At 31.1% G+C, this 19,987-nt stretch overlaps 2 protein-coding genes across 2 annotated transcripts; both read left to right on the top strand.

The window, feature by feature from the left end:
- On the top strand, positions 8,255-10,165 carry LOC18599635 (cytochrome P450 89A2). Its single transcript, XM_018122438.1, has one exon. The coding sequence runs from the start codon at positions 8,378-8,380 to the stop codon at positions 9,917-9,919; it is 1,542 nt and encodes a 513-aa protein (XP_017977927.1). The 5' UTR covers positions 8,255-8,377; the 3' UTR covers positions 9,920-10,165.
- Positions 16,548-19,684, top strand: LOC18599634 (cytochrome P450 89A2). Its single transcript, XM_018122339.1, has 2 exons — positions 16,548-18,131; positions 19,275-19,684. The coding sequence occupies exon 1, from the start codon at positions 16,589-16,591 to the stop codon at positions 18,128-18,130; it is 1,542 nt and encodes a 513-aa protein (XP_017977828.1). The 5' UTR covers positions 16,548-16,588; the 3' UTR covers position 18,131; positions 19,275-19,684.

Raw genomic sequence — 19,987 nt, 5'->3', positions numbered from 1 at the left:
TATGTTGTATGTAACGTATAAGATTTTCTATTTCATAACAAAAACTAGCGTGCTTGCTAGCTATGACAAGCCACAAGTCATTATCAACCAATAAGTAATATGGATTTAGTAGTGTTTGATATATATATAGGAGTGAGTTGAGAGATGAATGATTAAACAATAACAATAAGCCTAACTAATGAAATTTTGAAAGATATCCATAATTGAATAATTGATTGAACAGGATTATTTGGTATACAAATAAATTTCAAGACTTTTCTTATCTTATAAAAATCAAGTTTGCGCTATTCTTATCTTATAAAAATCTTTTTAATATATTTTTTACCTAATGCTTATAAAAATCCCTTCACATTTTAAAAATACTCAAATAAATTTTTATGTTTATTACGTTTAATTAAATATATATTTATACTTTTATTTTAAATTAGATAATTTTTTATAACTAGTTTTAATTAATTATCATTAATTAAAATGACATATTTAATTTTATGTCATATTAAGTTGACATGTGATAATTGATAATAATATGACAAGTAAATGTGACACAATGATATAGTCAGTGACTATCACTTTTAATGTTGATGTTATATGAGTATAAAAATAATAAATATGAATTATCTATTAATTATAAAAGTTTATATGATTTAAAATAAAAATAAAAAACTTAATTAAATCTAATAAAAAAGATAAAAGATTTATTTCATTTTTTAAAAAATTTTAATGTTTTTTATTNTATTATTATAAAGTTTATTTGATTTAAAATAAAAATAAAAAACTTAATTAAATCTAATAAAAAAGATAAAAGATTTATTTCATTTTTTAAAAAATTTAATGTTGTTAAAAAATGTATATTTCTATAACATAAGTAAAAGAAAGTACTAAAGAGGCTTCTTTATTTACCCATGTGTCACTCAGACAATGATCACGTTTTTAATCTCTAAACCCATGAGTAAATCAAACTTTGCAAAAGAGCCAATCAAGCCACGATTCCCCATAATCAAGATCAAATTAAACTTCATGAGGGAATTTTAAATTGCATCAATGGGGTCCCAAGTGAGAAAATTAAATTAAAGCTACATAATAAAACAAAAATCTCTACTCTCTGTCAATCCAGCCAACCCATTTTCATGCAAGTCCTTGGTTTTGTGTCAGATGCTTTTTATGCTCCAACGGGGTCCCCAAGTTTTGCAACATGAAGGATAGAGGAGCGACGTCGGTGTTGTGATGTGTTTGGTGTCTGGAGCTGCGCATTTTTCAGAGGAGACACGTGTGTGGTCTTAATGAAATGACGTGCTTAGCTTGCTTTTCATGCATTCGTTTCATGTCTCACTTGATTTTCAAATTTAGGTGAGGAGTTTTTCTTTATTGAGTTTGGTTACTCCAGAAACTTCCTTTCTTCTCTTTAGAGTTTGCGTCCTTCATTTTTTGGTTTGTTTGCTCTGTTGTTGGTGATTTCTCTCTTTGAGTTTAGCTGGTTTGCTTTCCTGTTTTCTGTACTTTGTGTCTTTCTCGGTTTGGATTTTGCGTTTTTCTTCTCTAGGGTTTTCTTTCCATTTTTGACTACTATCTATCTTTTCCCAGATTTGTTTTGTCCCTTTTTTCTTCTTTTCGGCTTTCATTGTTCTTTCTTGGTTCCATTATATATATATATATATATATATATATATATATTTATATAAAGTTTATTACTCCCATTTCAGTTAGGGTTTTTTTAAAAAATAATTTTTCCTTCATCTGTATTAAAAAGAAGGTCCAAAAGAGCCCATGTATTAAGCCACACGTTTTTTTCAAGGTTTTGGACTGTGGGTTGAAGTGAATTTGGAGAGAGTTTTAGGCTTGAAAGAAAATATGAAAGGGGTTATGCAGGTATCTATTGGTTTTTGTAGGGATTTCATTAATTTTACTTTATCTTTTCAATATTCTTGATGAATCCATTAGTTTTTAAAAAAATCTTCTCATCCTTCCATAAATTCAACAGTTATAGTTAAGATTGAAATTATCCTATCGGAGAATGTCTCTCTTCATGATTACAAAATATCATGGCCCCAATCTTTTCCTTAGCTGTTCATGGTCAGGGTGCTGATAATCAACCATGCCTGGCGCTGCTGGAGGTGTTCTTGGTCGCTTCAAGACTGATACTGTTCAAATGGATATTCAGAAAATATCATGGCATACGCCTACTAAGACAGTTATAATATCTGACATCAAGAGGTCATTTTGGCAACCTTGTATGGTATTCGAAGACATAGCAAAAGAGAAAAATAATGTCTGGTAGCAATTGTCCATTCTGCCAGTCTGTGACAAGCTATTTCCAATGAATCAGAATTGAAGTTCCAACATTGATTTTGTGGAAAAGGATTTTTTATTGACACATTTAGTACTCGAGATCATATATGCAAACTAAAAAAAATGGGGTTGGGGCCATATCATAGGCCATGTGCCCCAACAGTTGCACTTCAATTATTCTTTACTACTGCTTGTCCATTTATAAAGGAAGACATGCGAAATGTAGAAGAAAGCGTCTGTATATTATCGCAACATCAATTGAAATCTCTCTTTTTTTTTTGGTTTTATTTGAGAGTTGTGAGATCTTTCAACAACAAAGGCTGAAAGAAAATCTTTCAACAAAATCACTTGCAATGATGAAAGCATAGAAATTATTAAAGCAGACATGACTGCAATAGTTTAATACGTTTAAAATAATATAAGATGGAGAGAAACTTCTGTATGTAATGAGAAACAAATCTGAAATGTAAATTTGAACATGTTTCCGTTTCACATATCTTGAATGGCTTTGTAATAAAGCTCTAAAAGTGTGAATTAACCATTAGCAGAACCAACAGCTTCAACGGCATTATTATCCTAAAATGAGCCAAGTTTCAAGCTAATATATATTAAAAGTCTCCCCTAAAAGGAGTAATTAGTTAACATCTGGTGCTCCCAATTGAATAACACGTGACACTCAATTACTATGAAAAAGAGCTACTTTGGAAGGCTTTATATTGCTCGGGGTTGCTAAATGAGGACCACGTTGCTTTCTAATTTGAGGGTTTGAGGAGGGTTTCAAAAGCCTTGAGCGGGTCGGGTTCAACGGGCCTGGATTTGGTTTGACCAGCCCGATTTGCTCCAAGTGGAGAGGAGATTTTTGGGTAGTTTCTTTGGTCCTTGTGGGATTGTGAAGGGCTTTTTGGGTCTTTTCATTTTTTTTCTCTTCTTTTTGTTAAGATGCTTTTCGGTTTTCATATTTTGTAAAGGACATTTTTGTATTTTCCTTTTTTTTACCTATTCCAAAACTTTCTTTTTTTTTTGTCTTCTTAGTTTAGTTATTTCTTTGCTTTATTCCAGATTTTTTTTTTGAGGAAGGAAAGTTTTATTAGATTCTAATCAGGTGAGGGAGACATATCCCAATATATCGTTCATCAGTAAATTCCTAATACCTAGTGATAGAACATCATATAATACATAGTCATTTTCTATATCAAAGCCCTTATTAGCCATGCAGTCGGCTAGAATCTTTCCTTCTCCAAAAATAGGCCACGTTCTAATCTCCCATTGACGTTGAAGTAGTTATTTTTTCTTTGTCATCTTCGTTTATTTCTTTCTTTGCTTTATTTCAAAACCTTTTTTTCTTTTTTTTTTTATTTACCTTCTTCCTTTATTTTTTTCTTTGCTTTCTTCTCATCGTTTTCTTCATGGTTTCTTTTGGTTTCTTGCTTTGTGTGGTTTGCAGGTCTGTTTCCTCTATTTATTTTGGTTTTTTTTTTTTTTTTGCAATTCTTTTCTTCATTTCTTAATGTTTTGAACTCGATTTACTCAGGTTTGTTTTCATTGTTTTTTACTTCTTTTCTTTTATNCTTATTTATTTTGGTTTTTTTTTTTTTTTTGTCAATTCTTTTCTTCATTTCTTAATGTTTTGAACTCGATTTACTCAGGTTTGTTTTCATTGTTTTTTACTTCTTTTCTTTTATGTTTCTTTCGTTTTTCTTGCTTCTTTTAGTTTTTTATTTAATGCCATTTTCAATTCTCTTTCCCAAGTTCTCTATCCTCTCTCATCTCTTACTTCCTCCATTTTTTTCGTCTTCTTCTCCTCCTTTTCCATTGCTCTTTTCTATAGGTCGGCCTCTTCTTCTTTTATTAGCAAGAATGGTTTTGTTTTAACAGTTATTTCAACAGTATGTTATAATCAGATGTTTAGCTATCGAAGTAATTATGATTGATGCTAATAATATCCTAATGAAAAAGCTTCTTTAATTAGTGCACGATCTATCAGTAAATTTTGATATTTGCTTACTTATTCTATGTTTCATTAATGATATTGTTGACCTTTCATTAAGGTAATTGTCACCTAAGGTTTCAGTTACTACTAAACACATATTGTGATTTTTATGCTCAATTGGGTTTTTTTTTTTTAACTATGTTATGTGGTGAGATATTATTGTTTTTAATTTATGCTCATTGTTATTCTGGTACTTATACAAAATAGTGGCGTCATTTTCATGCATTTGCATATGTTTGTAATTTGGTTTGTGACTTTTTTTTTTTTTTGTTCTTGCCAGTTCATCCTTCAGTTGCATATTGCTATTTTTTATTTGTTATTGAGCTAATGGAAACGAAACATTTTTAAGATATTCTATCTCTACTGTAAAAGAATTGATTAACTAAAAACTTTGTGCAAAGACCAGGAAACTTCAAGTCAGCAAAGTAATTTTAAAATTGAAAGAAACAAAATGAAATACACATTCCTACTTCTTGTCTTCATCTACAAGCTATTAAAATTGAGTTTTCTTTATCTTCAAACTATTAAAATTGAGTTTTCAAATACCATTCCATCTTCAATTGGATTCCTATTTTTGGGATGATTGTCTTAAATCTTTAAAGCGTGAGTTTTCGGAGAACTATTTGTCCACAACTAGGAAATCTCTCTTTGGTATTTCCATGGCTAAATCATAAAAAGAATTGAAAATCCAAACAAAAGCTTTATCATATGTGTGGATCCCTCGAATGCGGAAAAGTTGGAACCTATTTAAGTAATGCTCAATTCCATTTTAATTATCCTACCTTCGACCACGATACATTCACTCACTATTTTTTTATGATTAAAATAAGTTCATGATATTATTCTATTGTGAAACCATGTCATCATATTATTTTATTACCTCATTTATTGTGCTTTCAATAATCATTGTTATTGGTTTATAATTTTCATTTGCTTTCAATTATCATCATTGTTTGCATCATTAATTCAACCCCTTTGTTATGGCAGTTTGTTCTTTGAAAAGACTCTCAGGAATAAGAAACTTGATTTTTTTTTCGTTTTTATGTTTAACTAATATATTTGGATTGATGCACCTTTTTTTTGTTCTTTTTCTGCTTTCACATTTTTTGCTTTGATGATTCATTTGGTGATTATTAGTTGATAATTTTGTTTGTGATGATTAATACATTGTTGTATTTTATTTGTTGATCATTATATTATTCTTGTAATAAAGTTTTAGTCTGTCAAACAATATAACTTATATATTTGCTTTATCAATTTTCTTCTATGATTTTATTTGCTACTTTGTTGTATAGGAATTGAAAATTACTTTCTTTTTATTAATTTCTCTTTGATTTCTATAGTTTGTTATTTTGCTGTATTGTTTGCTTAAGTTTGAGATCTATGTTGCCCACTTACTGCAATTTTTATTGATTCTTTAATTTTTTTTTTGGGAGAAAAACAAAAGTAAGTTTTGTCTTGGCTTCCTGCAATAAAAATTTTTATTATCAAGTTTTGTCTTGGCTTCCTGCAATAAAAATTTTTATTATCAAGTTTTGTTTGATTGTTAAGCTATTGAGCTTCAATATGTTTGATAATATTTCAATGTAGTTTGGTTAAGTTCACATACCATGTTAGTTTCTTCATGCAAATTTTGTTCTTTCTCTATCTACTTTGAGAGCCAAATGAGGTTGCCCATAATATTGGTGAAGTTAATGGTGATGTATATTGTGAATATCTATGGTCTTGTTCATTACATATAGAATTCTGGATTAGTATTATCTTATCTTACTTATTGTTTTATTCAATAGAAATTGAAAGTATTTTTGTTCATTTTTATTTCAGTTTTTGTTTGTTTGGCTGTATATTTATTGACTAACCTTCATTTTTTTTTTAAGCCAAAGTTGAACCATTTCATTAGCTATGCAAAAGATTAGGACGACTCAATAAGTTTAAAAGTATAAAGCGAAATATTCAACGATGTCTTTTTGTATTGAAATTAAAAAAATTATTAAATTTTATTCTTCTAGCCATTTGAGATGCAAAATTTTTATATTTTTTGAATGACTAATACAAAATCAACAATCAAAATTTTTAATTCAAATAAATCAATTATCATATAAAATAAAGGTAATATAACAATATAACATAAATTAAAAATTAAAGTAAAAAAGTTTGTAAATATTAGAACAATTATACCTAATTGCTGAATGCTTATTGCAAACCGCAAATGAGATTCACGACTTTATAAAGATAATAACATAATGGACTTCTTGTGTATTCTGTAAAAGTAGAAGGAAGAATTAGTAAATGAAAAAAAAAATTTAAAGTAAATATTATATATTTAAAAAGAAATAATCGATTTTATATATAAGAGAAAAAATAGTTGTTAAAAATATGTTGATTGGACATAAAAAAAATAAATGAAAAAAAAATAATTATTGAAAATGATTAAATATACATGATCGCCAGTTAATTAGAAATAATATAGTATTTTAAAAATTAAAAGTGATAAAAAATTAAAATTTATTAAACACATAATTAAAAAAATAAAAAATAAATAATTTTATTAATTTTTATATATTTTTAATATAATAAATTATATTATAAAATTATAAAACGTCTCTACTCGGGGGTTTAATGCCCTTGCTTGGATGGCTATAGTCAGGGGCCGGCCCTGCAAAAGATACATCCAAGAGGAGGACAATAAGCCTCCAACCACCGAAAGAAGAGTCTGCAGATATCAAAAACACAATCTGTAGCAGCTGGATCTCTCTATGAACCCAAAAAACAAAATATACATCCACCCTACAACCACAAAAGGTTTGGAAAACCTTGGACAAACCGAAAGAGGATCTAGCCGAATAAAAGAGCACAAAACCACCCTTGTACAGCACGACAGTTCATTCACGAAAAAAAACTCAAAATCTCTGTACATTGTGCAAATGAAAACCCTGTATTCCATGCAACCAAAACAATCCCCCGTTGTCATAACATGAAACCCTGCTTCATCAGAAAAGTTCTTCAATACTCCAACACCAAAAGTGACTGACAGATAGCCCAGTGACAAACTGAACAGAGAAAAATGCAGCCAGAGATAATGTTTTTGGCTGCTTCATTTTTAATCTTTGTAGATTTTATTGTTTTTGGTGCTTCACTATTTTGTTTTCAGAGTTGTAATTTTATATTTTCTCTTCTTTTACCCTTACTAAATGGAAATTAAAACTTACTATTTCCTGCTTTTTCTATTTCTTTTATTCTAGGATAATGACAAAGAAAGGATGTTGAGAGTCTCTTAACCTTAAAGAAATCTTTTTGTTATATAGATTGATAGACTGAGTACTCAATGAACAGTTTTGGATTGAGGTTGATTGGACAAATTGCATATTGTCAACTCCCCATCCAACCTGCATATAAATTGTTTAGATAAATTAGCACTAAAAAAAAAAACCATTCACAAAATCATATAACTCTCGTAGTAATTTTTTGTAATGGTGATAAATATTTTGGAGTTTTGAATTTGTTTACAGCCTCCAAAAACACTTTGAAAGTTTTTGTAAAACTATTAGTCTAATCAACATTAGAATAATCCTCTAAGAATACATATTAGTAACTACATTTGTACATGAAATATGTCAATGCATGAAACAATCTCTATAAATATATTTATTAAAGAATTTTATGTTCAAAATATTTTTGTACTATTATTTATATAAATAATTTTAAATATTTCTTTTATTAATTAATTAAATTTTTTAAAAAAATTATTAAATTTTAATTAAATGAAAAAAACTAATCCTCAACATATCCTTCACAAGTACAAATCTAATATGGAACATCATAAAATTCATAATCCTTATATATGAATAAGCCTTTGTTTGTCAAAAACTCAGCTACGGTATTTCCTTCTTTAAATACGTGTCTCATTGCTAAATATTTTTTAATTAATTGGATATTCCTTCGCAAATATTTTATTCAAAAGCGTATCTTTCGATCATTATGCATTGAACAATCCACCACCACCACAAATGAAGACGGAGACACTCTGGGCCTAGAAAGTCAGAAAAACCTCAAAATATCTTTTTGTCACATCTTCTCTACTTTTCCCAAGCGCCAAAAGCCATGGAAACCTGGTTCCTCATCGTTCTCACGATCTCTATTTCTCTCCTTCTCAAGGCCTTCCTCAACCTCTTCTACCCTTCCAAAAAGCTTCCCCACACTCTCCCTCCAGGCCCTCCCACTTTCCCTATCATCGGCAACATCTTATGGCTCCGCAAATCTTTCTTCCAAATCGAACCAATCCTCCGCCACCTCGGTACAAAGCTTGGCCCCATGGTCACCATCCACATAGGTCCTCGTCCCGCCATCTTTGTCTTCGATCGTTCCCTTGCTCACCAGGCTTTGGTACAGAGCGGTTCACTATTTTCAGACCGCCCCAAAGCTCTTCCTATTAATAAGATTATGAGTAGCAACCAACATAGCATCAGCTCCGCCTTCTACGGCCCTACCTGGCGGCTTTTGCGGCGGAATCTGACGTCAGAAATCCTCCATCCTTCACGTATAAAGTCGTATTCTCTTGCACGTAAATGGGTTTTGGAAATCCTTTTTGATGGTTTACAGTCAAAGGCTGAAACTGGTGAAGCAGTTCAGGTTTTGGCTCAATTTAAATATGCTATGTTTTGTTTATTGGTTTTGATGTGTTTTGGTGACAAGCTTAGTCAAGATCAAATCAAAGAGATTGAGGCGGTTCTGCAAAGGGTGCTGTTAGGTTTTGGAAGATTCAATATACTTAACTTTTGGCCTAGAGTGACCAAGGTTTTGCTTCGTAAGAGGTGGGAGCAGTTTTATCAGCTGCGTAAAGATCAAGAAGATTTGCTGATTCCTCTGATAAGAGCAAGAAAGAAAGCTAAAGAGGAGAACTTGACTAAGAAGGCAAGTGATGATTATGTTTTAGCATATGTTGATACTTTGTTGGATTTGGAGTTACCGGAGGAGAAAAGGAAGCTTGAGGAAGGAGAAATTGTCAGTTTGGCCTCTGAGTTTCTTAATGGTGGCACTGACACGACCTCCACTGCTTTGCAGTGGATCATGGCAAATTTGGTGAAGTACCCTCATGTTCAAGATAAATTATTGCTTGAAATCAAAGGGGTTGTAGGAGATGGGGCGGAAGAAATCAAAGAAGATGATTTGCAAAAGATGCCTTATTTGAAAGCAGTGGTTTTAGAAGGGCTAAGAAGGCACCCACCAGGGCACTTTGTGTTGCCTCATTGTGCGACAGAAGACACAGTCCTGGGAGGATTTTTGGTCCCAAAGAATGGAACTGTCAATTTCATGGTGGCCGATATGGGGTGGGATCCAAAGGTGTGGGAGGATCCAATGGCATTTAAGCCTGAGAGGTTCTTGAGAAGTGATGATGGTAGTGGGGAAGTGTTTGATATAACAGGGAGTAGGGAGATTAAGATGATGCCTTTTGGTGTTGGGAGAAGAATTTGTCCTGGAATTGGCTTAGCCATGCTTCATTTGGAGTATTTTGTGGCAAATTTGATTTGGAAATTCGAATGGAAGGCCATGGATGGAGATGAGATTAGCCTGGAGGAGAAGCAGGAGTTCACAATAGTGATGAAGACTCCATTGCGGGCCCACATTTCACCAAGGGAGAGATAAGGTCTTGATTTTCTATCAAGAAATTAAATACTATGTTTAGGTATGGGGTCGGATGTCACTTTAACTTTTAATTAATGTGCTGTCCTCGCTTGTATGCTCTATATGACTTTGTAAAACTTTCTGTTTTTTGGATAGATACTATATGACTTTATGAATTTGTCTAATCAGAAATAATTGTGAATGGGGCAACCTTGACAGTTACTTCTCACTGAATAATAGGCAACAAACTTGATTATTGTCACACAATTTAAGCTTTTAACACAAGACAAGGTATTCTGGTTTTAGGTCAAGTTGTCCTGAAATTTCTGTGGCATTTCTTGGATTCCTGTCATGCAAAGTTTCATTAAAAAAAAAAGGAAAAAGTTAAACTTTTATTGAGTTGTCTTTGAACTTTCCTTCACATTAAATAATTAATAATTATCACGTCTAGTCATATTATTATCATAAACTACTACGATTTTTTCCTGCATACTCAGGGAACTTCATACATAGTTGACATCTGTTATGCTCTTGTTTTCTATGTTGTCTGTATCTTACAAAGGTTTATTACGACCATTGAAAGATAGTTATAGCCTCGCATTTTTTCCCTTAAATATATTTACAAAGGTCAAATCAAATTTTCAATGATTGCCAAATTAAAATGTTGCAGCCAATCGGTATATTTACCTTGTTACGACCAAGTTTTAATACTTAATTGATTAGCGACACAAAGTTTTGTTTCTAATAGATCTATTACGATTATTATTATTTTTTGTTTATTTCTTGAATTAATCGTAAAAGAACCCAGAAGAGTGACTAATTGAAGTAATTTAGATATTTCGATCCATTTTCATTCTGCCAAAGACATCTTAAAGTTTCAAAACCAATTATTAGTGAGGTCAAGGAGCAATAACTATGAGACGAAAAGTGATTCCGTCTTGAATTGGAGAGAGGGGTGCTATTTGAATCCGGTGATAGGAACATGAAGGAAGAATAAGAAAAAAAAAAAAAAAAAAAAAGAAGCCATAGGAACGACTATGGGTGCACGAAGAAAAAAAAGAAAAGAAAAGAAAAGTAGTGGATTGTGTGACAACTTGGATATCCAGATATAACTTGAAGAAAAGGTACCCATGTTACAATTCCAATATTAATTGATTACTTATTTTAAGTTAATTAAATTAATTAATTTATTAATTAACTAATATTTTTGTCAAATAATGTAAATTAATTAATTTAATTTTTAAAAACTTAATTAATTTATTAAAAATAAATAATTAGTAATGTCACATATTTTAATATTTGAATAATTAATATATAAATATTATATTATATTTATTATGTTATTATTTATTAATTTAAGAGATAACGTAAAAAAGTTAAAAATTTACATTAAAAAAATATAAATTTATTCAACTTTATATTTTCATATATAATTTTGTAAATTTACATAATATTCTCAACAAAGCATTTTCAAACTAAATACTACAATACAATCACATTCACAGCAATCATTACTTTTTTATGCTATAAAAAATGTGACAATATTATCTTTTTAACAATCACATTTCTAGTAAAATATCAATCGCCACACAAATCCTTACAATTCTACTTCTCAACAATTTAATTAAAATTTCGTTTAATTGATATTTATTATTTACGTTTTTTAACTCTCTCTCTCTCTTTCTCTCTCTATTATATATATATATATATATATATTACATTTATATGGGAAGCTCGGTAGTGTCCTATTTAGTACGTTTATGACATTAAATGGATTGAGTTTTGGATTCATGTTTGTTTGGATACTGAATACGGGCGAGTTAAACTCCACTACAAGACAAAAAAACTTATTTTGTAGTGTACTCCAGCAGCATTGTTGCCTCCATTTCTTATTGAATTTAAGTCATTCAGCTACTTCGAGCCACTTTCATTTTGCCAAGACATCCTAAATTTTATAACCTAAATGATAAGGTTGTCGAATATAAGCTAAATTATATTTTAAAATCCTTATCAATCCGTTTTGTTGAATTATATCTAATTAAATGAGAGCAAAGATTAAAAGTTTATATATCTTGCATATATATGGGAAGCTTGGTTGTGTCCTATATAGTACATTTATGGCATTAAATGGATTGAGTTCTGGATTCATGTTTGGTTGGATACTGAATACAAGTGAGTTAGACTCCATTACAAGACAAAATAACTTATTTTGTAGTGTACTCCAGCAGCATTGTTGCCTCCTTTGATGATAATTCAATAAATGATGATAATTTCTCTTATGAATGAATCCACTACTTACACTGATAGACAATAAATGTCAACTTAGGTTGACAAATATTCGCCTTTAATTGAACTACCTTAAAAGGTTGCATATTGGGCTCATGTAAAGCATCAACTTTACACATGTAAAGTATATTGGTTTCCTGGACTAGCCACCTGCTTTCTTGTGAATTTAGGAAGAGCATGGAAGATAAAGCAAGGTTCAATATAAACTAGTTAATCCCTTGTCTTTGCTTTAGTGATTGAAGTTAAAAATTAAAATACACATATGAAAATCGTAATCCATAGCACTAAGCGTCGATATTCAGGCACCCATATCAAATGTACTAAACATAGTCTCACATGCGGTTGTAGTCAGCTCACGCCCTCTTAGCTTAACACAGGCCCAATCAAGGTCTCAGACTTTTATAGACCTTATGATGTGCTTAAGGTAATAGGGTCACAAAAACCACACTATCGTGCTATAGTGACGGATTCATGAAGTACCAGTTTTCAATGTTAATTTTGTGCAATGATGCTGAGTGATGGTCGATAAAACAAATCCATAAGATATTTAATGTAAAGAATCCATGGAAGTGACAATCGTATAATATATGTCTCGAATCATTACTTACTAGGTGTGAGCAGTGGATTCATACTTAGAAACTAATTGAGAGGAGAGAGTAGCTAAAAAGAGAAAGTTTAGAAAAACATACTTGGTAATTCACTCAATATTTTACAAAAGAAAATTGTAACTAAAAACTTTGATAATTGAAACTTGATCTTTTCCTAGTGAAAGAGTTGCCTTATATAGCCATTATAAGATCACATGACAACAAACTAATCATTATTTGTGATAGTGACTTGACACTTATAAAGTTCTTATGAAAAGATTAAAATTACATTATATATTATATTATTGATGCATATTTTTTAAAAAATTATAAAAATAAAAACATAAAAAAAATATGATTTCTTTTCGTTTCTTTTGAGGTGGCGTTACTTTTAAAGAAAGCATTGGAGTCCTTTATTTTTTGTCTTGATGCATTTATTTGCTCATGACTTGGCACACTTGAACATAGACTGAATTTTGATCTTTTAGGCTTTGGATTTTTGGGTTTTCATGGGCTGTCGAATGGGAAATTGAGATGGCTATTGTCTGCTCCAGGGGAGAAGTTGTAGTCGAATATTTGTTCAAGGGATCTGTTTGTTGCTTCCATTTCATCTTCAAGAGATACTTTTCACGTTTGCTAGTGGATGCCTTGGTTATTCTTGGCTTTAGGCATAGCTCATTAACAAAAATGTCTTCTGGATCAAAATCATCACCCAAGTCATATGGATCATTCTTAAAATCATAGGCATAGGGGTCTTGGGTTTGTTGGAGGCTAGCTCGAGCTTTTGACTGGGCTTTTTGAATTATAGGTGTTTGTCAATTTGAGTTCCATTGAACTGACTTCAGCTTGGATAGATTGAACTTGAAGACAAGATCTAATGGTTTTATGGTTGGATTTTTATGTTTGTCTTCGTAGATTTGTCTGTTAACCCTTAATTGAGTGATGTAGCTTCCAAGGTATTCCTTTCAAGGTTGGTCATGAAGCTGGGGCTAAATTTCCATTAGAATGGCTATGTTCATCTCATAGAGTTGTTTTTTATCTCAACATACTCTTGAGGATGGAAATGAATTTCATTATGGAAGGAGTGTGGTTGGCTAGAGAAGATGGTCATACATGGAAAGTATTGGATAGCATCTGTATATTTGTAGAGCTTGTGAAATATGGTGAGAATATACTTATGATCCTTATAGAACTTTTAATACGTTGTAAGCCATTCTTTTCAAATAGGGATGGGCTTGAACCAGTTAAGAAAATATTTGAGATGGTCATAGTGCAGGTCAAGAATGTGTTTGTTAGGCCTAAATATGTTGTTGTTAAATTTATTGAGAGTTCACGTGAGAAGGTCAAATGAAAATTCAATGATACCGTAATACAAGTGATAGAAATATCAAAGAAAACAAAAGGAGTTTTTTGAAAAAAGTTGTCCGGTAGGAAAATAAAGTAGATGGATGAATGAGTATTTGGGAAGGATTCCTGTAACAAGACTGAAGTTACATTATAGGCAAAGAATTTAGGGTTATAGGCTTTTGTGGTTTCATCAAAGGTAGTGTTAGATAGGCAGTAGACCTAAACGTGTGAAGTTGAAATAATTGGTAAAGGGCCATCTATTCTTGTAGGTGCAAGCCCATTAACTCAATCTTAATCTCACATGTGATGCAGATGCAAATACAAACTTGGCATGCACGTTTCAAATGCTTTCTTTTTTTTGATCTTCAACCTTCAACTTCAACATCACTATGTTCATTGAAGTAAAATTTTTTTAGTATCACAAAAAGTGAAAATTTTCGTGCTCAAATAATTAAAATATTTAAATAATTCTGTATTCGTATATGTTTTTTAATTTAATTTTTATATTTAAAATCAAAATAAATTAATTTATTAATTTTAAAAATTAAAGTAATTTAGCCTCTTTTCATGATATCATTTAATTTTACTGTTAAAAGAAATAATGTCAATGACTAAATTAAAGAAAATACATGACTATAAAAATTATTGGGATACTTTTACCATTGCATACTATGTTTAGTTATATAAATAGAGACCTTATATATATATATGACATATGGGAAGATTTATTGATATGTTTTTGGGACCCATGTACTGTTAATCTTTTATTATTCAAATCAAGATTAAATAATAAGAAATGAGTTTATATTTGATACATTTGTCAATGCATAAATTCTATATAGGATTAGTGAACCAAATGCTATAACTTCAATATAAATAAATTTAAAAGTTGAAAATTCTCAAAAATAAATAATCATAATTTTTAAAGTAAGTTATAGATGAATATTAAAAGGTACTTTTTTATAAAAGCATATTAAAATGTATTATTACTTTATATATTAGTGGAGTTTTTGAATTTCATAAAAGGGATTAGATGTAATTAATTAATTATTAATTTTCATAAATATGCTCAATGGAACACATTTAAAACTCTATCTCGAATGTAGAGGATAAATTGGAATACACAAATCATTTCTTAGTTTTCTATTTATTTGCTCATTTTAGAGATGTTAAAATTGGGCCAACTCAACCAATTCAATAGTTTAGCCCACTCTCTTTCTTCTCTGTTCCCCCTTCGCTCCTCAAACAAACACTTTCTGTCTCTCTTTTCATGGCCAAAATTAAAAAAAGTTAAATTGAAAGTTGTCACATAAACTGGTTCAAAATTGACCCGCCAATAATTAAAAGTTTGAGATTAATTATTATGGTTGTAAATAAATTTTAAATATACATTACACCTTATATATTTTATACATTTATATTAAAATAATATATTATTTTAACATATTAATGACTCGTAGTTAGGGTACATGCTAATAGGATGAAAATACAGTTGAACTTATTTCAAGTTGTTCCTATATATCATATTTTATACATCCTTAAAAGTAGATTCATTTCTTTTTTGTTGGTACGTAGAGAAGTAGACTGTATTGTTTAGTAATAATTTATTTTTCATATTTTCACTTATCCATAAAAAAGATTTTCATATTTTGACCAATAAGAGGATAATAAAATTATTCTTTAAATTTTATTGATAAGTAATTATTCTTTAAAATTTTAAACACATATATATATACATCATATTTTTATTTTTATATAAAATAAAAATCCATTGTATTTTAGCAATGAAGATTATTCTTATCTAAGAAAAATCCATAGAGCCGTAGGAAATAGTTCAAGATTGTTTGATAAAATCAAGTTTGGTCTATTCTTACCTTATAAAAATCTTTTTAATATGCTTTTTTTGTATAATATTCAAAAAAGTTTTTGAAAGTTTTATTTTTTTTAATTTTTAATATATTTAATTAAATTTTTATATGTTTATTTTAAATTAAATATATTATTAATTATTATTAATTTTTTATTAAAATAATACATATTATTTTATATCACATAACATTAATATATCAAAGTAAATAATAATGTAACATGTGGATATGATATATTGACATGATAATATGACAAATTTACTTTTCACAAATATTATATGCATAGATGCTATTTTAATTAATAAAAATTAATTGATGAATAATGATAAGAGTTTATTTGATTTAAATAAAATTAAAAAAATTGATTGAATATTATAAAAAATGTAAATTTAATAATTTTTTTAAAAATATTATATTTCCTTTAAGGGACTAGAATTTTTTTGGTAAAAAATCTTTTATTCAAAAGCATATATTTTGAGCATCGAATATTGGATACTGATCAATGCACTGAACAATCCACCGACAGAGACACCCTAGAAACTCTAATCTTAAAAGGTTTTCTTGTCATATCATCTCTACACTTTAACCAAAGGCCAAAAGCAATGGAAACTTGGTTCCTCTTCCTTCTCACGATCTCTATTTCTCTACTTCTCAAGGCCTTCCTGAACCTTTTCTACCCTTCCAAAAAGCTTCACCACACTCTCCCTCCAGGCCCCGCCACTTTCCCTATCATCGGCGGCATCTTATGGCTCCGCAAATCTTTCTTCCAAATCGAACCAATCCTCCGCGACCTCCGTCCAAAGCTTGGCCCCATGGTCACCATCCATATCGGTCCTCGTCCCACCATCTTTGTCTTCGATCGTTCCCTTGCTCACCAGGCTTTGGTCCAGAGTGGTTCACTATTTTCAGACCGCCCCAAAGCTCTTCCTACTAATAAGATCATGAATACCAATCAACATAGCATCAGCTCCGCCTTCTATGGCCCCACCTGGCGGCTTTTGCGGCGGAATCTGACGTCAGAGATCCTCCATCCTTCACGGATAAAGTCGTATTCTCACGCACGTAAATGGGTTTTGGAAATTCTTTTTGATGGTTTACAGTTAAAGGCTAACACTGGAGAAGCGGTTCAGGTTCTGGCTCAATTTAAATATTCTATGTTTTGTTTATTGGTTTTGATGTGTTTTGGTGACAAGCTTAGTCAAGATCAAATCAAAGAGATTGAGGCGGTTCAGCAAAGGGTGCTGTTAGGTTTTGGAAGATTCAATATACTTAACTTTTGGCCTAGAGTGACCAAGGTTTTGCTTCGTAAGAAGTGGGAGCAGCTTTATCAGCTACGTAAAGATCAAGAAGATTTGCTGATTCCTCTGATAAGAGCAAGAAAGAAAGCTAAAGAGGAGATCTTGAATAAGAAGGAAAGTGATGATTGTGTTTTAGCATATGTTGATACTTTGTTGGATTTGGAGTTACCGGAGGACAAAAGGAAGCTTGAGGAAGGAGAAATTGTTACTTTGGCCTCTGAGTTTCTTAATGCTGGCACTGATACTACCTCCACAGCTTTGCAGTGGATCATGGCAAATTTGGTGAAGTACCCTTATGTTCAAGATAAATTATTGCTTGAAATCAAAGGGGTTGTGGGAGATGGGGCGGAAGAAATCCAAGAAGATGATTTGCAAAAGATGCCTTTTTTGAAAGCAGTGATTTTAGAAGGGCTAAGAAGGCACCCACCAGGGCACTTTGTGTTGCCTCATTGTGTGACAGAAGACACAGTCCTGGGAGGATTTTTGGTCCCAAAGAATGGAACTGTCAATTTCATGGTGGCAGATATGGCGTGGGATCCAAAGGTGTGGGAGGACCCAATGGCATTTAAGCCTGAGAGGTTCTTGAGAAGTGATGATAGTAGCGGGGAAGTGTTTGATATAACAGGGAGTAGGGAGATTAAGATGATGCCTTTTGGAGTTGGGAGAAGAATTTGTCCTGGAATTGGCTTAGCCCTGCTTCATTTGGAGTATTTTGTGGCAAATTTGATTTGGAAATTCGAATGGAAGGCCATTGATGGAGATGAGATTAGCCTGGAGGAGAAGCAGGAGTTCACAACAGTGATGAAGACTCCATTGCGGGCCCACATGTCACCAAGGGAGAGATAAGGTCTTGATTTTCTACCAAGAAATTAAATACTATATTTCTTTTAATATCCTGTCCCCGCTTGTATGCTATGTATGTCTTGTAAAACTCTCTGGTCTTTAGATAGATGCCATATGACTTTATGAATTTATTTAATGAGGAATAATTGTTAATGGGGCAACCTTGAGAGTTACTTCTCCATGAATAATAGGCAACCAACTTGATTGCTATCACACAATTTAAGCTTTTCACAAAAGACAAGGCATTCTGGTTTTAGGTTAAGGTGTCCCGAAATTTCTATGGCATTTCCTGTATTCTTGTCATGCAAATTTTCATTGGAAAAGAATGGAAAAAAGTTGTCTTTTATAGTGTTGTCTTTGAACTGTCCTTCATATTTAATAATTAATTACCAAGGTTAGTCGTAGTTATTATCATAAATACTACTCTTGTTTTCTGCATACTCAGGGAAGTTCAAAGTTGACATCTGTTTTGCTCTTGTTTTTTATGTTGTCTGTATCTTACAATGGTTTATTTTGACCAGTCAAAGATTGTTGTAGCCCCAAATTTTTTCCCTTAAATGCATTTACATGAATCTGGTTTGAATTTGACTCCCCCTGTCAAATCAAATTTTCATTGAATGTAAAAAGTAAAATGTAGCAGCCAATTGGTCTACTGATCAATTACTTATTTTTACTTTGTTGAAGTAGTGGCTTCAGAACATTCGATCCTAAACCTATTCAAATAAAGCAAATTACTAAACAGCATCCTAATAAAAAATGCATAGAAAGTTCAAAGTTTGGAAAGCAAGGCACTAAATCAACCATAAAAATCTACTTCTTCCATTTGAAGTCATTGGCTTGGACACATTCATATCCCTCCATGAAGTCTTCCGCGAGACATCTTGATGGAATGCTGTTTTGCCCTTTGTAAATATATGATACACAGTTCCCACATGTAAAACTACACTTCAGAAACTTTACGTCCTTTTGTTTTTGAGTATATCTGCTTTCACTGATCTGCAATACGTCGAAAAAAGCTGAGTCACTATTGATGCCACTATGAATTGTATAACATGAGAACTCGGTTAATTTTATTGATAATATTTGCCCTGGCCTTGCTTTAGCCATGCTTCACTTAGAATATTTTGTTGCAAATTTGGTTTGGCAATTCGAGTGGACTGCTGTACATGGAGATGATGTAGACTTGTCTGAGAAACAAGAGTTCGCTACGGTGATGAAATATCCATTAAAGCTCATATAACTCCAAGGTTTGGATGAGGATTTTGTTGATTGTCTGCAGAAAAAGCTATAAGATTCTCTGGAAGCCTATATGCCTGCGGGCTGTACTATGTATTTGTGTATATATTAAACCAGTTTGATATTTACCTTTCTAAGCCTTAAATAAAGGCATCAGCCATTGTCCCCAAAGTAAACTTGGCAATGCAACCTCTAGGCAAGCAAATTATTTCACCTATTTGTTTCTAAGTTCTTTGTCTTGAAGGTTTTTGTTAAGATAGAAAACGCAACAAAGAAAAAAAAAAGGTCTGAATGAGAATATAGTCAAATTTCTTATGTATTCCTTGTGGGTATATAAGTGGATTTGGATGCATGATTTAAGGTTCTTCAAGCCTTCTTATTTCATACTTGCAGAATGCATAAATTTAATTTGACGATGAAAACTTGTTTAATATTTAAACGATATATCTGTATCTTACGAGATAATATAAATACATAAAATTTTTTAATAAGATCTTTTGTTATTAATAAGAAAAAGTTATTATAAGCTAATTAATACCTATGAATAAAAAGAGTTATTGATGCATTAATTTCATATGCCTAGACTTTTAAGGAATTATGCTTTTGTTTTATGTGATTTGGCAA

This window comes from Theobroma cacao, chromosome 5, assembly GCF_000208745.1.
Source record: "Theobroma cacao cultivar B97-61/B2 chromosome 5, Criollo_cocoa_genome_V2, whole genome shotgun sequence".
NCBI lineage: Eukaryota > Viridiplantae > Streptophyta > Magnoliopsida > Malvales > Malvaceae > Theobroma > Theobroma cacao.
Note: the sequence above shows the minus strand (reverse complement) of the source record. Positions and strands in the feature narration are given on the sequence as shown.